Consider the following 16,867-nt stretch of genomic DNA (forward strand, 5'->3'; position numbering starts at 1 on the left):
TCGTGGCTAACCCTCTTTGCAAAACTTGTAAAAATTAAAAAGAGAAATTTAAACAAGCCAGTCCTTTAAGAAGGGTTGTTCATTGGTAATACTTGCGCAGGTGTTCTCCATTCCAATAACGCAGAACGAGATCTCCGTTTAAGCGTGCAAGTTTGTAGGTGCCTGGGTGAAGGACTTCTTCAATCTGGTAAGGCCCTTCCCAGTTAGGTCCGAGCACTCCAGCAGTGGGGTCGCGGGTATTTAAGAAAACTCGTCGTAGCACCAAATCTCCGACGTTGAATTTTCTTTCTTTAACTTTGGAGTTAAAGTACCGGGCGACTTTTTGCTGGTAAGCAGCAACTCGGAGTTGAGATTTTTCTCTTATCTCATCGATCGAGTCTAGGGACTCCATCATCAACTGGTTGTTCACGTCCTGGTCGTAGGTCAAACGTCGATGTGAGGGGGGATCTAACTCGACAGGTAACATTGCCTCATATCCGTAGGCTAGAGAAAATGGGGTATGCCCTGTCGCTGTTCGATGAGATGTTCTATACGACCAGAGGACTTCAGGCAGCTGTTCTGGCCATGCTCCTTTAGCTTCTTCAAGTCGTTTTTTCAGGGTGTCCTTGAGAGTTTTGTTTACAGCTTCGACTTGCCCATTTGCTTGGGGGTGTGCGACTGAAGAAAAGCTCTTAATAACTCCATGCCTCTCGCAGAAATCGGTGAACAGGTCGCTGTCAAATTGGGTCCCGTTGTCTGAAACTATCTTCCTGGGCAATCCATACCAGCATACAATGTTCTTGACGACGAAGTCAAGAACTTTTTTGGTTGTGATGGTTGCGAGTGGTTCAGCTTCGGCCCATTTTGTGAAATAATCGACTGCCACGACTGCGTACTTTACTCCTCCTTTCCCTGTTGGCAGTGATCCAATCAAGTCTATTCCCCATATTGCGAAAGGCCACGGGCTCTGCATTTGCTTTAGCTCGTTTGGAGCTGCTCGTGGGATCTTGGAGAACCTTTGACATTTATCGCATCTTCGTACATACTCCATTGAATCCTCGTTCATTGTTGGCCAGAAGTAGCCTTGTCTTAGAAATTTTTTCGCCAAACTCTGCCCCCCAGCGTGATCTCCGCAGAAGCCTTCATGCACCTCTCTCATGAGTTCCTTAGCTTTTTCTGATGTAACGCACCTGAGTAGTGGCATTGAATATCCTCTTCGATACATAATACCATCGAGCAGTATGTATCTAGCAGCCCGCCTTTGCAGAGTTCTGGCCTTGTTTCTATCTGCTGGCAATGTTCCATTTGTCAGATACTCCAGGTAAGGCGTCATCCATGTATCTTCTGCACGAATCTCCATGTTGGCTTCGGCTACTTCAATGCTTGGTTTACTCAATCTTTCTACCGGGACTATGTTCAAGGTGTCAGCATCCTTTGCACTTGCGAGTTTGGCTAAGGCGTCTGCATTCGAATTTTGGTCTCGCGGAATTTGTTGGAGGGTGTACTTTGTGAACTGGGCTAGCAAATCTTTCGTTTTATTGAGGTAGGCCATCATCTTTAATCCTCGCGCTTGATATTCTCCCAGGACTTGATTCACGACCAGCTGAGAGTCACTGTAAATATCAAGCGTTTTTATGCTCATATCTTTGGCCATTCTCAGTCCAGCGAGGAGCGCTTCGTATTCTGCTTCATTATTTGATGCTGCGAAGTCAAACCTGATTGCGCAGTGAAATCGATGCCCTTCGGGCGTTATCAATATCACTCCCGCTCCAGCGTGGGATTCATTGGATGAACCATCCGTGAATAGTTTCCACGAAGGAGTTTTGTCTTGAGGCATGGGCGCTTTAGGCTGTTTGCCCAGCTCACTGTTGGGGAGTTCGGTGAACTCCTCAATAAAATCGGCCAAGACTTGTCCTTTTATTGCTGCTCGCGATGAATAAGTTACATTGAACTGTCCTAATTCGACTGCCCATTTTAACAGTCGTCCAGCCGCCTCAGGTTTTTGGAGGACTTGCCGAAGGGGCTGGTCGGTCAGAACTGTGAAAGGATGGGCTTGGAAGTATGGATGCAACTTTCTGGAGGCTAGAATTAAGCAATATGCTAATCTCTCAATTGGTGGATATTTCAATTCTGCACCGATAAGCCTTTTGCTGACATAGTAAACAGCTTTCTGTACGCCTTCTTCCTCCCGTATTAGTACCGCACTACCAGCAACTTCGGTAATCTCCATCAGTTTTCTTAATAGCAATGAATCGTCCTCTCAATGAAAGCACTAGAATGTTGACCCACGATTTGGCCAACTGACACGGAGTCAAAATATGATTGAAATAGACGAATGTAAAGAGAATAACGTAATGACAAAAGTAAAGAAAACACAGTGATTTATAGTGGTTCGGCCCCAGGATCTAGTAATAACCTACGTCCACTTAGAATGATATTGATATATAATCAAAAGTATGATCAGAGAACTTGGGTTCAATGAGTTTCAACACTTCTGACAAACAATACAAGTTTGCTAAGAGAAATTTTATAATTCCTATGATTCAGAAGCCAAAAGTCCCTCCCCTTGAGCTATATCTTGATATTTATAGGCTCATGGAGGGTTACCAAATATTGTTACAGATATTACTCCCTGAATAATCGGATATCCAGAAGATTGCATGAGATAAATTCGGGATTCACAAAGATCTTCCATAATTGTTGCCTTGGCTGCGAAACCACCGACCAGACTGGTCGTGGGTAAGATAGGCTGGTTCTGCTTCTGCTGTGCATACTAGTCGATACTCTAGCAGATGCCTTCCAGGTATCAGCCACGTGTCAAGAGAATTATCTGCCACGTCACAAATGCTAATTTATTGGATAACACAGATATTATTATAGGATTAGATTTTCTATTAAAACAAAATGGAGGCATTAATATTACTAAAGACTATGTTAATATTTATAAAATGGCTAGTATTATACCCATTCAATCAGAGTTGCTGCAGAAGCGTGGTGGCTATCCTAGTAATTTAGAAAACACCCAATGTAACTGTAAAATATTAGGATCATGTAAAAATTTAATAGAAGAAAATATAGAAGAAAATGAATTAGTAGATATAATAAAAGAAATAAAACTAGATAGAGAAGTAATAACAGGAAAAGAATTATACGAATTAATATTTAGTAACGATATAGAACATTTAATATATAAACTACAAAAACAAGGAAATATCGGAGACAATATGAAAAATTTAAAACAAAATGATAATCCAATATGTAAATTATTAATAAAAAATCCAGATTATAAAATAACTGGTCAAGCACTAAAATTTAATCCTATAGACATAGAAGATTTTAAAGATCATATTGACGAATTATTAAAAAATAAATTTATTAGACATAGTGACTCACCACATAGGAGTCCTGCTTTTCTAGTAAGAAACCATAGTGAAATAGTTAGAGGAAAAAGTAGAATGGTAATAAATTATAAAAGATTAAATGATAATACTGAAGACGACTCTTATAATATTCCTGATAAAGATGTTTTAATAAATAAAATACAAGGTTGTAGAGTTTTTAGTAAATTTGACTTAAAATCGGGCTTCTACCAAATAAAGATGGCAGAAGCTAGTATTCCCTGGACAGCCTTTGTCTGCCCACAAGGACTATTTGAATGGTTAGTAATGCCAATGGGACTTAAAAATGCCCCAGTAATATTTCAGAGAAGAATTGATAAAATATTTTATGAATTAAATTATTGTTTAGTATACATTGACGATATTCTAGTATTTAGCAAAGATTATAAGGAACATGAGTATCATTTAAAACAAGTTTTTAAAAAATTTGAACAGTATGGTTTAATCATCAGCAAAAAGAAAATGGAATTAGGAAAAGAATATATAAAATTTCTAGGATCCGAAATAGGAAAAGGAAAAATAATATTACAAGATCATATTAGTAAAAAGATACTAGATTTCCCTGAAAAGTTTGAAGATTTAAAAAGTATTCAGCAATTTCTTGGATTATTAAATTATGCCCGTCCATATATTAAGAATTTATCAAAATTACTAGGGCCATTATATAATAAAACAAAACTTAATGGTCAAAGACACTTCAATATTGAAGATATTAAACTAGTAAAGAAAATCAAAGAAGTAGTAAACACCTTACAAAAATTATCCCTTCCATTAATAACTGACTATTTAATAATAGAAACAGATGGATGTGATAAGGGATGGGGAGCAGTATTAAAGAAAAAGCCTAGTAAATATTCTAATAAAGATACTGAAGAAATATCAAGATATGCTTCAGGACAGTATAAAGAAAAAAGTATTACTAGTATTGATGCCGAAATAATGGCAATCGAATAATCTTTAGATGCTTTCAATCTTTATTTAATTAATAAAAAAGAATTTACTATTAGAACAGATTGTCAAGCAATAGTAAGCTTCTATGAAAAAATTAGGCAAAATAATAAAAAACTAATGACTAATAGATGGACAAAATTCATTAATAATTTTATTATTAAAGGATATAATCCTACTATTGAGCATATTAAAGGAAAAGATAACTATTATGCTGATGTATTATCTCGATTAATTTATAATACAGATGGACCGACAACCATTTCGTCCAAGAATGTATAGGCCTGGAATACACCCCAGAGCCCAAATGGCAAACACGCAAGTAGTAGACAAGATAATATATGGTCAGCCAATGGAAAAAGGTGAGGCAATATCCTTCGGAGAGTTAGTATTACATTGTTATGGCAATAGTGAAACTAAATACATCCCTCACAAGGCCATTAGTAAAGAACAACAATGTTTATTAGATAATCTTCACCATGCATATCTATTTAATAATCCTAGATATTTCCAGGCAGTACTAAAATGCCTAGTAGAATATTTCCAAAGTAAGAAATTTTTTTATTATTATTTAGTATTTCGAGGGAAAAAACCAGGATTATATAAGTCTTGGCAATCAGTAGCCGAAACAGTAGACAAATTTAATAATGCCCTTTGGAAAGGGCAAGTAAATTATGAAGAAGCCACTAAAGCTGCTATTATGTATTGGGGTCTCAATTATTATGACGAGACAAAAGATAAGGGGAAAGAAAAAGTAACTGAGTTAAATTGCCCCAATTGTATTTATTATAATCAAATAATAATAGAGAAAGAACTAGTAAATAAAAAATTAAAGGAAGAAAATGAAGCCTGTTGGGACCAAATTACTAGTCTCAAGCTTCAAGTGGATGCCTTCCGACAACAGCTTCAGCAACAGAGCACTCCATCCACCGCCAATCAAGTAACCATGTCCACTAAAGACATACAACTTCTTGTCAATAAAGCTGTCGAAGAAAAAATGGAGGAATGGAACAGTCAATTTGATGGGACCTATGATGAAAACTCCATTGACCGCCTTGGACTTGAAGACCCTACTATGGGAAGCACTACAATTTAAAAGTCTGATTTAAAGATAAGATGCTCTTTTCAGAAAGACCAAAGGTAGCCGCCCATGTGCTACGCATCTTAACTTTTCAGAAAAAACAAAATCCCATTAATACTTAACATTATTATCTTATCCTCATTTTAATAAAATAATAGAGGATACCTTTATATTTCGGTATAAATAAGCTAAGGAGTCTGGCTTGTAGACTCACTTCTTTTCTTTTTAAATCTTATTCTCTAAACTCAGAGAAACCTCTTAAGTCTTGAAAACCATCAAACTTAGCCTTCTCTTTTATTGTATAATATTTTATAAGTTTATTAACAAAATGGGTTACCATTGCTAAAGACACCTTGCGATAGTAGAAGGGGAAGGTGAATCTTTTTCAGAAATTTCAAGTTTTCTCAAGGATCTTCTATTAGGTATTTAAATTATTTCAAAAGGATAAAAGCATTGGTTATTGCATATAATAGGATCTAGGCATTGCTTCATTAAACTTGTTTATGCCATTGATAGGCTTGTTAAAAGTTGTGTTGAAGTTCACCCTAGATATGAATATGCATAGATACGTCACTTTTTATATTAGAAAATAATAAATTTACATGGTAAGAAGATTTTTCAGGAGAATTGCAGTTTCAGTAAAAATTTTCCATCCACCCTCTACTATCATATGAATATAAAGTTTATTCTCAAAACCCAAGCCTTTTTCATATCTATAAGAACAACTATTTTTATAATCAATTATAAACTATATATAAGAAGTTATTATAAACTAAAAATACCGGGAATCTATGAACGTACCTAGAGACATAGAAAAATATACAAATAAACTCTGTCAACTCAGTATGGATAGTGATAATATAGATATATTAATAAATGAACTAAAAGAAAGCTTAGATAATCAGTTTGATAATTTATCACAAAATATAGTAAACGCTTTTGACGAACATCATATCCAGTTATTAAACGAAGAATATAATATTAGCTATAAATTTATATCTGGTCAAATAACTTTATTAGAAAGTATTAAAAGTGACATTTTCAAAAGTAGAAATCAGACAGTCATAAATATTACTGATTATTAGCATACATCTGATATATACAACGTATTCAACTACTAACACTATAACATAAATAGCCTACTATAATTGACTTATCTAACTATATAATATATATTATTATATACATATTTCACTTATACGTATTAAACTACTAAAAATATAACATAAATAGCCTACTATAATTGACTTATCTAACTATATAATTTATATTATTATATACATATTTCACTTATGCGTATTAATCTTCTAACACTATAACATAACATTTATTACCTGTCTACTATATTTGACATATCTATTTATATAATATATACTATTATATACATATATGTATTAATCTTATAACATTTATTATAGATCTACTGTATTTGACATTTCTAACTATATAATTATATATATATATATACTTCATTGTTATATATATAGAATACTCTGAAACCATCTTTCATTTATATATTAAAGTGGTACCAGAATTAGAACGATATTACAATTTTCAAACTTACAATTTTACAAAATGTTTCACTTTACCTTTAAAATAAATGTGAGACTTACACAAATTAATCACTTTACCCCCTTAAAATTTGAACCAAACATAAAAATAATTTTAGACTCTCATTCCCACATTTACTTTACCCCATACCAAACACCCCCTTATCGATTTAAACACTCCATTGAGTAATTGGGAATCCGTCTCCTTAAAAATTCAAACTTAGAAAATAAAATGTTGTAATTATGGCTATCACAGCACAGCTATGAATCAATAATGACAATAAATGTTAATTATGGCTATCGATCAGTCTATAATAAATGCATGGTTAGATATGAAGGAATCCAAAAAATATCTTATTTCACAATCCATTTAGATGTGCATACCTAAAAAGATACGTACTGCACACTTAAGTTTTCGATTTGTGATAAGGTATATGACTGTATATATTATTTATTTAGAGTATCTTTAAATTTAAAGGGCTGAAAATTCCACCATACAAAAAATTTTCACGTGTGTAATAAATTTTTCACCTTGGTTTACTGTTAATAATTCATGATTTCTTAAAAACTAATAAATAGTAGAAGGTTATGCACAAGATAATATTTATATAACTCATAATATATCAAACTCGCAACTTAATGTGATATATACATACTGTCGTTTCATTGCATTCACTTCACACTAGTGACGTCGTTTTACCAATTCCCACCATCGCAATGGTGCAGCCTCGTTTCCTTATTCTCGCGTTCCCATTGCAAAGCACTATCAACCCAAGTTTAACCTTCGCCGACCGACTCATCCGCGTTGCCGGCGGTGCACAAGTAACCTTCGTCACCGGCGTCCACGCGCACCGTAGTCTCATGACCACACGCGCTGCCGCCAGAGGATCAAGTTCTGCCACTCCAGACGACAGCCTGTCCATCGTCATGTTTTCCGACGGCTATGACGACGGGTGCACAGATGAAAAGGGCATCAATGATCACTTTGCAGAATTCAGGCGACGGGGTTGGCAAGCCGTGGCGGATATTCTAGAGTCGGGGCTTAACAAAGAAGGGCGTCCGTACACTTGCTTAGTCTACACCATGCTTCTCTCTTGGGCTACTGAGGTGGCGGCGGCGCATAATGTTCCGGCGACGATTCTATGGATACAGCCCGCGACGGTGTTTGATATTTACTATTATTACTTTCATGGCCACAGAGAAATCATACGTGAGAATAGTGAAAACCCTTCTTTTTCGTTATCATTTCCGGGGATTCCACTTGCCATGAGCCTCAAGGACCTTCCCTTGTTCATGGCTGATTCAAAGTACTCTTACTTTGTTACACTGTTTCAAGACATGTGCGAAGATCTCGAAAACGAAGGTAACAACACGAAGATAATATTAGTGAACACCTTCGATGAGTTGGAGCCTGAGGCATTGAGAGCTATTGGTAATAATAATAAGTTTGATTTGATTGGAATCGGGCCACTGATCTCGTCTACTTTCTTGGAGGAGAACAAGGACGCATGTGGATGTGGTAGTGACTACTACATCGACTGGTTGAACACCAAGCCTAAAACGACAGTCGTTTACGTGTCGTTTGGGAGTATTTCGGTTTTGTCGAAGCAACAAATGGAGGAAATGGCTAGAGGGCTGTTGGAATTTGGTCGTCCGTTCTTGTGGGTCATCAGGGAGAATAGTGATCTAGACGAGAAAGGAGATGATGATGATGAGTTGAGTTGCAGAGAAGAGTTGGAGAAACTTGGGATGATAGTGCCACGGTGTTCTCAAATGGAGGTTTTGAGTAACGAGTCAGTTGGGTGTTTTGTGACTCATTGTGGTTGGAACTCAACGTTGGAGAGCTTGGCTTCTGGGGTTCCAATGGTGGCGTTTCCGCAGTGGACAGATCAGGGAACAAATCCTAAGCCCAACAAAGATGAAATAGTTAGAAATGAAGAGATCAAGAGGTGTTTAGACTTAATTATGGGAAGGAAGGAAAATGGGATGGAAATAGTAAGTGATTTTGTCAAGAAATGGCAGAATTTAGCTAAAGAAGCTGTGAGGGAAGGTGGCTCATCGGAAAAGAATTTCATGACTTTTGTGAATCGGTTCACCAATAAAATATGAGTAATGATATATGCATCCTCTCGAATATTACATACATTACATTTAGAGAACTATCGCTGCTTTTTTAAAATAGTACACCTCAATTTTAATAAATATAATTCATTAAATTATATATTTTGGGTGCACATTTCTTTCATCGTAAAATATACTAATAATGTTTTTCTTTGATGATGAATAATGATTTAGTTTTTATAAACATGTTAGTTTAGTAGTGGTCAGCAAACCTAAATAATAATGATATTAATTAATTGTCTTAGTAGTTTGTCACATGCATATATGATATATATAATATTTTTATTTAGATGTACCTGTGAAAATTGTATTGCAATAACTAAGAAGTGAATAATGAGAGAAGAAAAAAACATGTTCTCTATTTATTTAGAATTTTTTTTTTATACAAATTTATATTTGTATTTTTCTTTTTTAGTTTAACAACTTATTTCTAGCCATTCCAACCACACCTGAATGTATAAGTAGTGTTGATTTGTAAGATATAATCTTGTTCTTTTGGTTTATTTTTGTTGACGACGTTTTTCGTCACCTTAGAAATGAAAAGTATTAAACAAAAAATTAGAAAAAATGAAGAGGAAACACGCGATTTTTTGTGGTTCAGCAGTTAAAATCTGCCTAGTCCAAGAGTCAATATTATTCAACTATGGAATTCTCCCAAAGTTTTTTGGAAGCAATTTAATAGAGTATTCCCAGTGTCAAATTTTCGTGTCTCTACAAATGAATTTCTCCAATCTATTTATAGACTGGCTTACAGAATATCTCCCCTCACATTTCGGGAAGTTATGATTCAAATCTCAAAAATCAATACAGTTAAATGTATATAAATATATAATATGCGTATAAATGCCATGATATTCAGGATTTATTAACAGATTACAACAAATCTCTTAGATATAGGAATTTTTAAACAATAATCGCGTCCACACTTGGCCATCGATCTCACACGTTCGACTTACATATATTCGAGATTAGCAAATCATCACGGGCTTGCCAGCTCGACTTCCCTTCGGTCTGATTAAGTATCCTTATCGAGGTCGTCCCCTTCGAGCTTGCAATATTCAGGCTCGAACCTTCTTGACTGACGCTAATACAAACAGACCAGGAAAATTAAACAAGTGTTGAACCCATGTCACTATAACTTCAAGCTTGACTCGAACCTCCGAGATCATGTGGTCCGAGCTTACCATCTACGACGTCATCGTTTTAATATTGAACGAGACTGTTAAACAAGATTCTCATTAATGATGATCTCCTGACTTATTTCTATATTTTGAGTTCACACCTTACGAGCCTAACTTTCGAGATGAAAACTTTTATTCTCGAAATTTGGGTGTAATAATTTTAATAATTCTAATTTTTTGATAGGAATACAATTTTTTTAATTTAAGAAAAATACAGAGTTTGTCTCCAAATTTAATTCATTTAAAAAAAATAATTCTAAAACTAACCCTAGCTAGTTTGTCATTCAATAAAGAAGAGTATTGTTGTGTTGGGACTAATAAATAATTAAATTCATATTAAGACAACGAGAATTGCTAAAGGGGCACCAGTGGTGCCCAACAACACAAGTAGGTGGCATATTGTTATTAGTGCAATCCAATATCTATCGCTAACCAATCATGAGATGTCACCTTATGGTGTTGAACACCTAAAGGTGTCAAATAACAACACTCTAAGATAATAGCTGGATAATAAGATTAATTAAGATACTAAGGAAAAAGTTAGTAACCTTAAAGTAGATATTTATTCAATAATGTGATTTCTTAATACAATTTTCTTTCTTACTCCCTTTCTTGGGGTCTTATTTCTTGGGGTCTTATTAATAGGCTATGCTCTCGTTCTCCCCACGTTTTTGTCAGCTATTCGTTTTCAAATATAAAACAAGGGTAGAAAGGTCTTTTGATATTAAGATATCTTATTGAGAACTCCAATATTATTGGAGATCATATGCCTATCTTGTCTCTTTAATATAAAAAATTATAAATAATAATAGTGAGATCCACTTTATTCTTTGGCAACTAGAACGATTCTTGTATTGGAGTTGAATGATTACTCATCGTAAATTTGAAAAAATATATAATTATGTCACATTTGTAATGAAAGTAATTTTATTTTCAATTTTTTTATTTTTCCTTTCATTTTTTATTATTTTTTTCAGGTTATTTTTCTTTCTTTTTTTTTTTTTTTTTTTTACCAATTTTTTCCTTCATCTTTTTTTTTCCACTATTTTTCTTCTTCTTCTTCTCATTTTTATTCATTTATCTATTTTTTGCTCATTCATCATGTGTATTTTGTTTTTTTTTTCTTCTTCATATATTTTCACTTTTTTTTTTCTTTTCTTTGTTTTCATTTTTTTCCTTCCATTTCTTCTTCTTGTTTGTACTTATTCTTTTCTCTTTCCATATTCTTTTTTTATTTTTTAACACGTATGAGTTTTTTTCCATTACTTTTTTCTTCTTCTTCTTCTATTTTTCTACTATTTTTTCCCTTTTTCTTTTTCATTTTTTTCTACCAATTTTTTCCTTTAACTTTGTTTTTTTCTTTCTATTTTCCATTATTTTTCCTCTTCTTCTTCTTTTCATTTTTATTTATTTATTTGTATTTTTCTTTTTTTTTCCATCATCATTTGTGTAATGCTCTCCTAATCAAGGACCGTTACACTGTGAATTTTAAATAGTACTAGACTCGCTAAACGAGTCATTTGGCCATAATCGTGTAACTAAGAAAATTTAATGGTTTATGATTAAAAAATTTGGTCAGAAGGTATAACCATTTCACTAAAATATTCACTTCCATACATGGGATCCCAAACTAACATTTAAAAATGTTAATTAAAATTGAAAAGTTACAACTAGCCGACCTAAGCAGCAAAATAGGGTTTAACCCTAGAACCTCTGAGAAACCTCAACTATGGTGGTCGAGCAGCCGCATATGTACACATTGTCATCGAAGCTCCCCAACTCAAGGATGGTCCGGCTTTCTTTTTCCATTACCTGCACCACATAGCACCCGTGAGCCAAAGCTCAACAAGAAAACTTAAACATGCTCATAAGCAGTAAATAACATGTTACCAAATCATAATAAGCATACATAGCAGTAATAATCTGTAATGCCCCGGATTCCCTACTATGGTTAACGGCTGGATTAGTAGGCCGGGAGGGCCATAATTGTTTAATTACGCCGTTAAATGTGTTTATGCATGTTTATGAGAATTATATTGTAATATAATGTTAATTGTATGCATGTCGATGATATATGTTGAGACCACATTATGATGTGGGTTCGTTCGAGCTATTTGACATGAGACGATCGTAGAATATTGATTAGCGGTTTAGTCACAACATGTTTAAGTGTCGGGACTTGGGTTGAGTCTCAGGGTGATTTTGATGATTAGAGCGTTACCGGGAGTTATAGGGTAACGGGATGTGAATTATTGGTGTTTATGATTATTGAGAATAGCGGGAATTGGAGAGCGTTAATTATGATTAACGAGTTAGGAGGAAAGTACCAGATATGCCCTTGGGAGCTTTTAGGAAGTATTAAATGACCTAGGGGTAAAATGGACATTTCACCCCTAGGATAGATATAACACTTGATGACTGAAGAAAATGATGGAAAAACAGAGTATACTTTAGAGTTCTCCCGTACCTTCTTCTCCTCACTGTTCTTTGTGGTTTTTGAACCAATTTTGAGGATTCAAGCCTAGGAAGCAAGCCTTGGGAGTTTGGGAGTGTGTTCCACCATTGAAGACCATCATAAGCCAAGCTTTGGGTAAGTTTCTAACCATGGTTTTCTCTGGTTAGCTCTGTTTTGGTTTTGTTTTGCAGCTGAGTTTTCTAGGGTGAATTCATGGTTTTGTTGGGAGTTTTGGCTAGGGTTCCCATGCTTGTGATGATTGGGGTGTGTTGGGATGGTTTTTGGGTTTATTTGGCATCAAGAATAGGCTTTGGAAGCTTGGAAATCGAGTTAGAATCGAAGAAGTTGAAGAAGGTCGGTTCAGGGGTGCTTGGGCCTGGAGGTAGCGCTACAGTGCCCACCCTAGGGCGCTATAGCGCTCCTCAGGAGGCTTTTTGGCGCTTGGGAGGTTCTGTGTAGAGCGCTGTGGCGCTAGGGGTTGAGCGCTGTAGCGCTACCCTGTTCCTTCCAAACCCCGTTTTGAGTGTTTTTAAGGGTTTTTGACTTGGGGTTTCAATCCTTAAGGCCCGGGATCGAATCTACTCACCGTGTGGGCATGCTTCGAGGTCCCGAGGGTGGTGCTTAGGTTAAGACCCTATTATTGTGGATTCTCATTAATGGAGGTTATAATTGGTTGTGATTAGGTAACCGCTAAGGAACTAAAAGAACGATCGTTCTCCGGAGTCGTCTTTATCATACTTCTCGCTCGAACCTGAGGTAAGAAAACAGTGTATGGATACAGTTGCATCCTGTACAGGTATATGGCATGCATGGTTTGATATTGAGGCATGTTGGTTGATATATGTGAACGTGGATTGCATATTAAATGGTAATGAATGCTGATTACCTGTTAAAGACACTGACTAGTCAGGGACCGACTCTAAAGTCGATGATCACGCATTGAGTGGCTCTATGACATTAATGCGGGACCGACCCTAAGGTCGAAGAAATTATAAGCGCTTGCCTGGTCTACGACCAGATGACTATAGCTAAGGTATACGACCCCGGTGACCGTTTGTCACATGGCTAAGGGACGTTGTCCATAGCTTCGACTCTAGAGTCGTGAGGAAGGTTATGTTGGTGACTAATCACCATGCACCTGTCCTGATCAAACATATGAGAGAATCACTTATCAGTTAAGCCCTGGTGACTCTATTGTCACATGGCTAGAGGGAGTGTTGCTCGTTATTGTGACTTTTGGCTATTGTCACCTATTTGTTGGACTGATAGTCCTAGATGATTATTATGATCATTGTTGATATTATATCATGTTCTATTGTGTTTTCTTGCTGGGCCTTGGCTCATGGGTGCTTTGTGGTGCAGGTAAAGGGAAGGAAAAGCTTAACCAGCCCTGAGTGGAGAGCTTGGGCGATGTTGTGTACATACAGGGCCGCTTGACCGCCACGGTCAAGGAGTTCTCAGAGGGACTAGGGGTTTACCCTATTTTTGCCGCTTAGGCCGGCGAGGATTGTAAATTTGGAACTGTAGCGACTCTTTTGTATTACGAACTACTTGTAAACATTTTGAAAGGCTCATGAGCAGTTTATTTACTTAATGAAATGTACCCTTTCCTTTTTACTGGTTTTCTACCTTAACCTGATAATAACACTTAGATCACGTTTTTAACCAAAGGACTCGGGTAGCGGGTCAAATTTCCGGTTCACCGTAACTGTTCTGGGGTAACCAGGGCGTTACATAATCCTACTCATGCATGCATACCATTCATATAAATGACTACAACGTCATATGGGGTCAGCCGCCCTAATTAAATTATTAATGAATCATACAGGGGCCTATTACCCAAAAATACATGATTAATGAATCATATTGGCGCTCAGTGCCCTAGTTCATGACTAATAAATCATACTGGGGCTCAACACCCTAATACATGATTAATAAATCATATTGGGGCTCAGCGCCCTAGGATATGGGATTAATGAGTCACCTCGGGGCCCTTGTGCCCTACCCTTTGTATAACCAGCCTTGGAACTGGCCCAGCGTACTTGGCGCTATAATTTTCCAAGACCAATAGGTCGGTCAAGCGTATGATGCACTCCTGGTTAGGCTAACCATATCGATCAGCGCTCAACGCGCTATTGCCACCCTTGACTTATAAGTTAATGCTTTCGACCAGCACTCAGAGTGTAACGTCGTTCTTGACTTATAAGTCAAGTTCGGGGCCCAACCCTAGAATATAGGACTAATAAGTCACCCCGGGACCCATTTCCCAATCCACTGTATAACTAGCCTTTGAGGTGGCCCAGCGTATCTGGCGCTGTAATTTTTCACGACCAATTGGTCGGTCAAGCGTATGATGCGCTGCTAGTTAGGTTAACCATATCGACCAGGGCTTAGCATGCTATTGCCGCCATTGACTTATAAGTCAATGTTTTTCGACCAGTGTTCAGTTCTATTGCCGTCCTTGACTTATAATTCAAGTCTGGGGCCCATCCTTAACCAAGTACATCATGTAAATGGTGCAGTTTTCTAACCTTTAGCTCAAGAACAAGTTACAAATGAATGACCCTTAAGCACGATCCTTTCTTGTGCCCTAGCGGTACCCTGGTCATAACCAAATGAATGATATTCATCAATATCGAGTAAATAAAGGCTTCCAGACCAAGTCCTATCCTCCGGAACCTAGAATTGTACTAAACTAGGTAATAGAATTGATCCCGAGCCCTTAGGTTTGAGTTTCCGTCCCTCAAAACTTGACTTGGCCAATATTGCCCAAGCAGGCCGCGGCTTGACCCTAAGGGTTGCGACACACCTCCAATCCGAGGCTTCCACCTGCCTCTGCCTAGGGACACGCGCTACGACTTGACCCCAAGTGTCGAGGTGCGCCTACTCCAAACAGAACCCTTGCGCCCTGGGTTCACACAGATCACGGTGCCCTAAGAACAGGGTCGCAGCACGACCCCACGAACCTAGAAATTACCCAATTTTCCTTAGCCAATTTCACCCAAAATCCAACCCAAATGAATCCCAAAATCATCATTAAATCCCCCAAACATTATCAGCACATTAACACCATCAAAACCCAAGTTTAACTTCAATCAAAACCTCCACCAAATCTCTCATCCAATACCTTGAACCTCAAAGCTCAAGAACACCTAAACCAAAAACGGAATTGAATCAAAATAGGGATCATAGTTTACCTCAACTATGGTTTGTATCATCCTAGCTGCAACTAATTTGTAACGACCCAACTATTCTAGACTTTGGACCATTAATGACTACTATACTAAACTTAAGAAAACGTACATATGAAATAACCATAACTTTATTTTAAAAAAAACTGTAAAGTAAAGGTTAAATACATAAAAATTCATTTAGGATATGGGATCCCATTGTTTTGAAAACAAAACATAACTTAAATAAATTGGTTACAAAATTAAGTGCGGAAAAAATTATACATAGATATCATAACTAAAAGGCTTAAAAACTTCATCCTCGAATCGAACGCGCAATCCACTGATTCCATCATGCCTTAATACACATCCCCAAGCTGCCAAGAATCTTTCCGCCGCCATAACTATTTTCCTGCAAACATAAACATAAATGAATGAGCCTAATGCCCAGCAAGGAAAATCTACTACAAGCATGAAACATAATCATACACATAACTATAAGCTATAAACATATAACATATATCTATAAAGACGTACATCATATAAGACTATACTATTAATGGCCATTAAAACATGTGATAAACCATCTACGTCCCCTTTCTAGTATCTGAGGTAGGTTAGATCACATGGTAGGTTTATGATAACCCATCTACGTCCCCTGTCTAATATCTGAGGTAGGGTAAATCATAACCATGAAACATAAGAAAACATAACATGACATACTATAGCATAACTTATCATAACATATCAACATAACATATAAGCATATAAAACTATCCTATTTTCCTTGCCAAAATACCGGGATATGAGAACAGTTTTGGGACTTTGGAACACTCCTAAAAACCATAAATGGAAGGGTGAGTATACTAAAGAGAATGAGATGAAAAGAATGGAAGAACTATACTATTAAGGATATACTTACCAAAAACCTTATGGTCAAGAACTTAGATTTCCTATCCAAGAATAAAGAATAAAGTTAGGGGC

General features: G+C 36.4%; 1 protein-coding gene across 1 annotated transcript; it reads left to right on the forward strand.

Moving 5' to 3' along the window:
• The first annotated feature begins 7,549 nt into the window (after positions 1-7,549).
• Positions 7,550-9,440, forward strand: LOC133816798 (phloretin 4'-O-glucosyltransferase-like). The gene has a single exon (XM_062249105.1). It carries the CDS (start codon positions 7,674-7,676, stop codon positions 9,063-9,065), a length of 1,392 nt encoding a protein of 463 aa, XP_062105089.1. The 5' UTR covers positions 7,550-7,673; the 3' UTR covers positions 9,066-9,440.
• Positions 9,441-16,867: the final 7,427 nt, after the last annotated feature.

Source organism: Humulus lupulus, chromosome 2 (assembly GCF_963169125.1).
Source record: "Humulus lupulus chromosome 2, drHumLupu1.1, whole genome shotgun sequence".
NCBI lineage: Eukaryota > Viridiplantae > Streptophyta > Magnoliopsida > Rosales > Cannabaceae > Humulus > Humulus lupulus.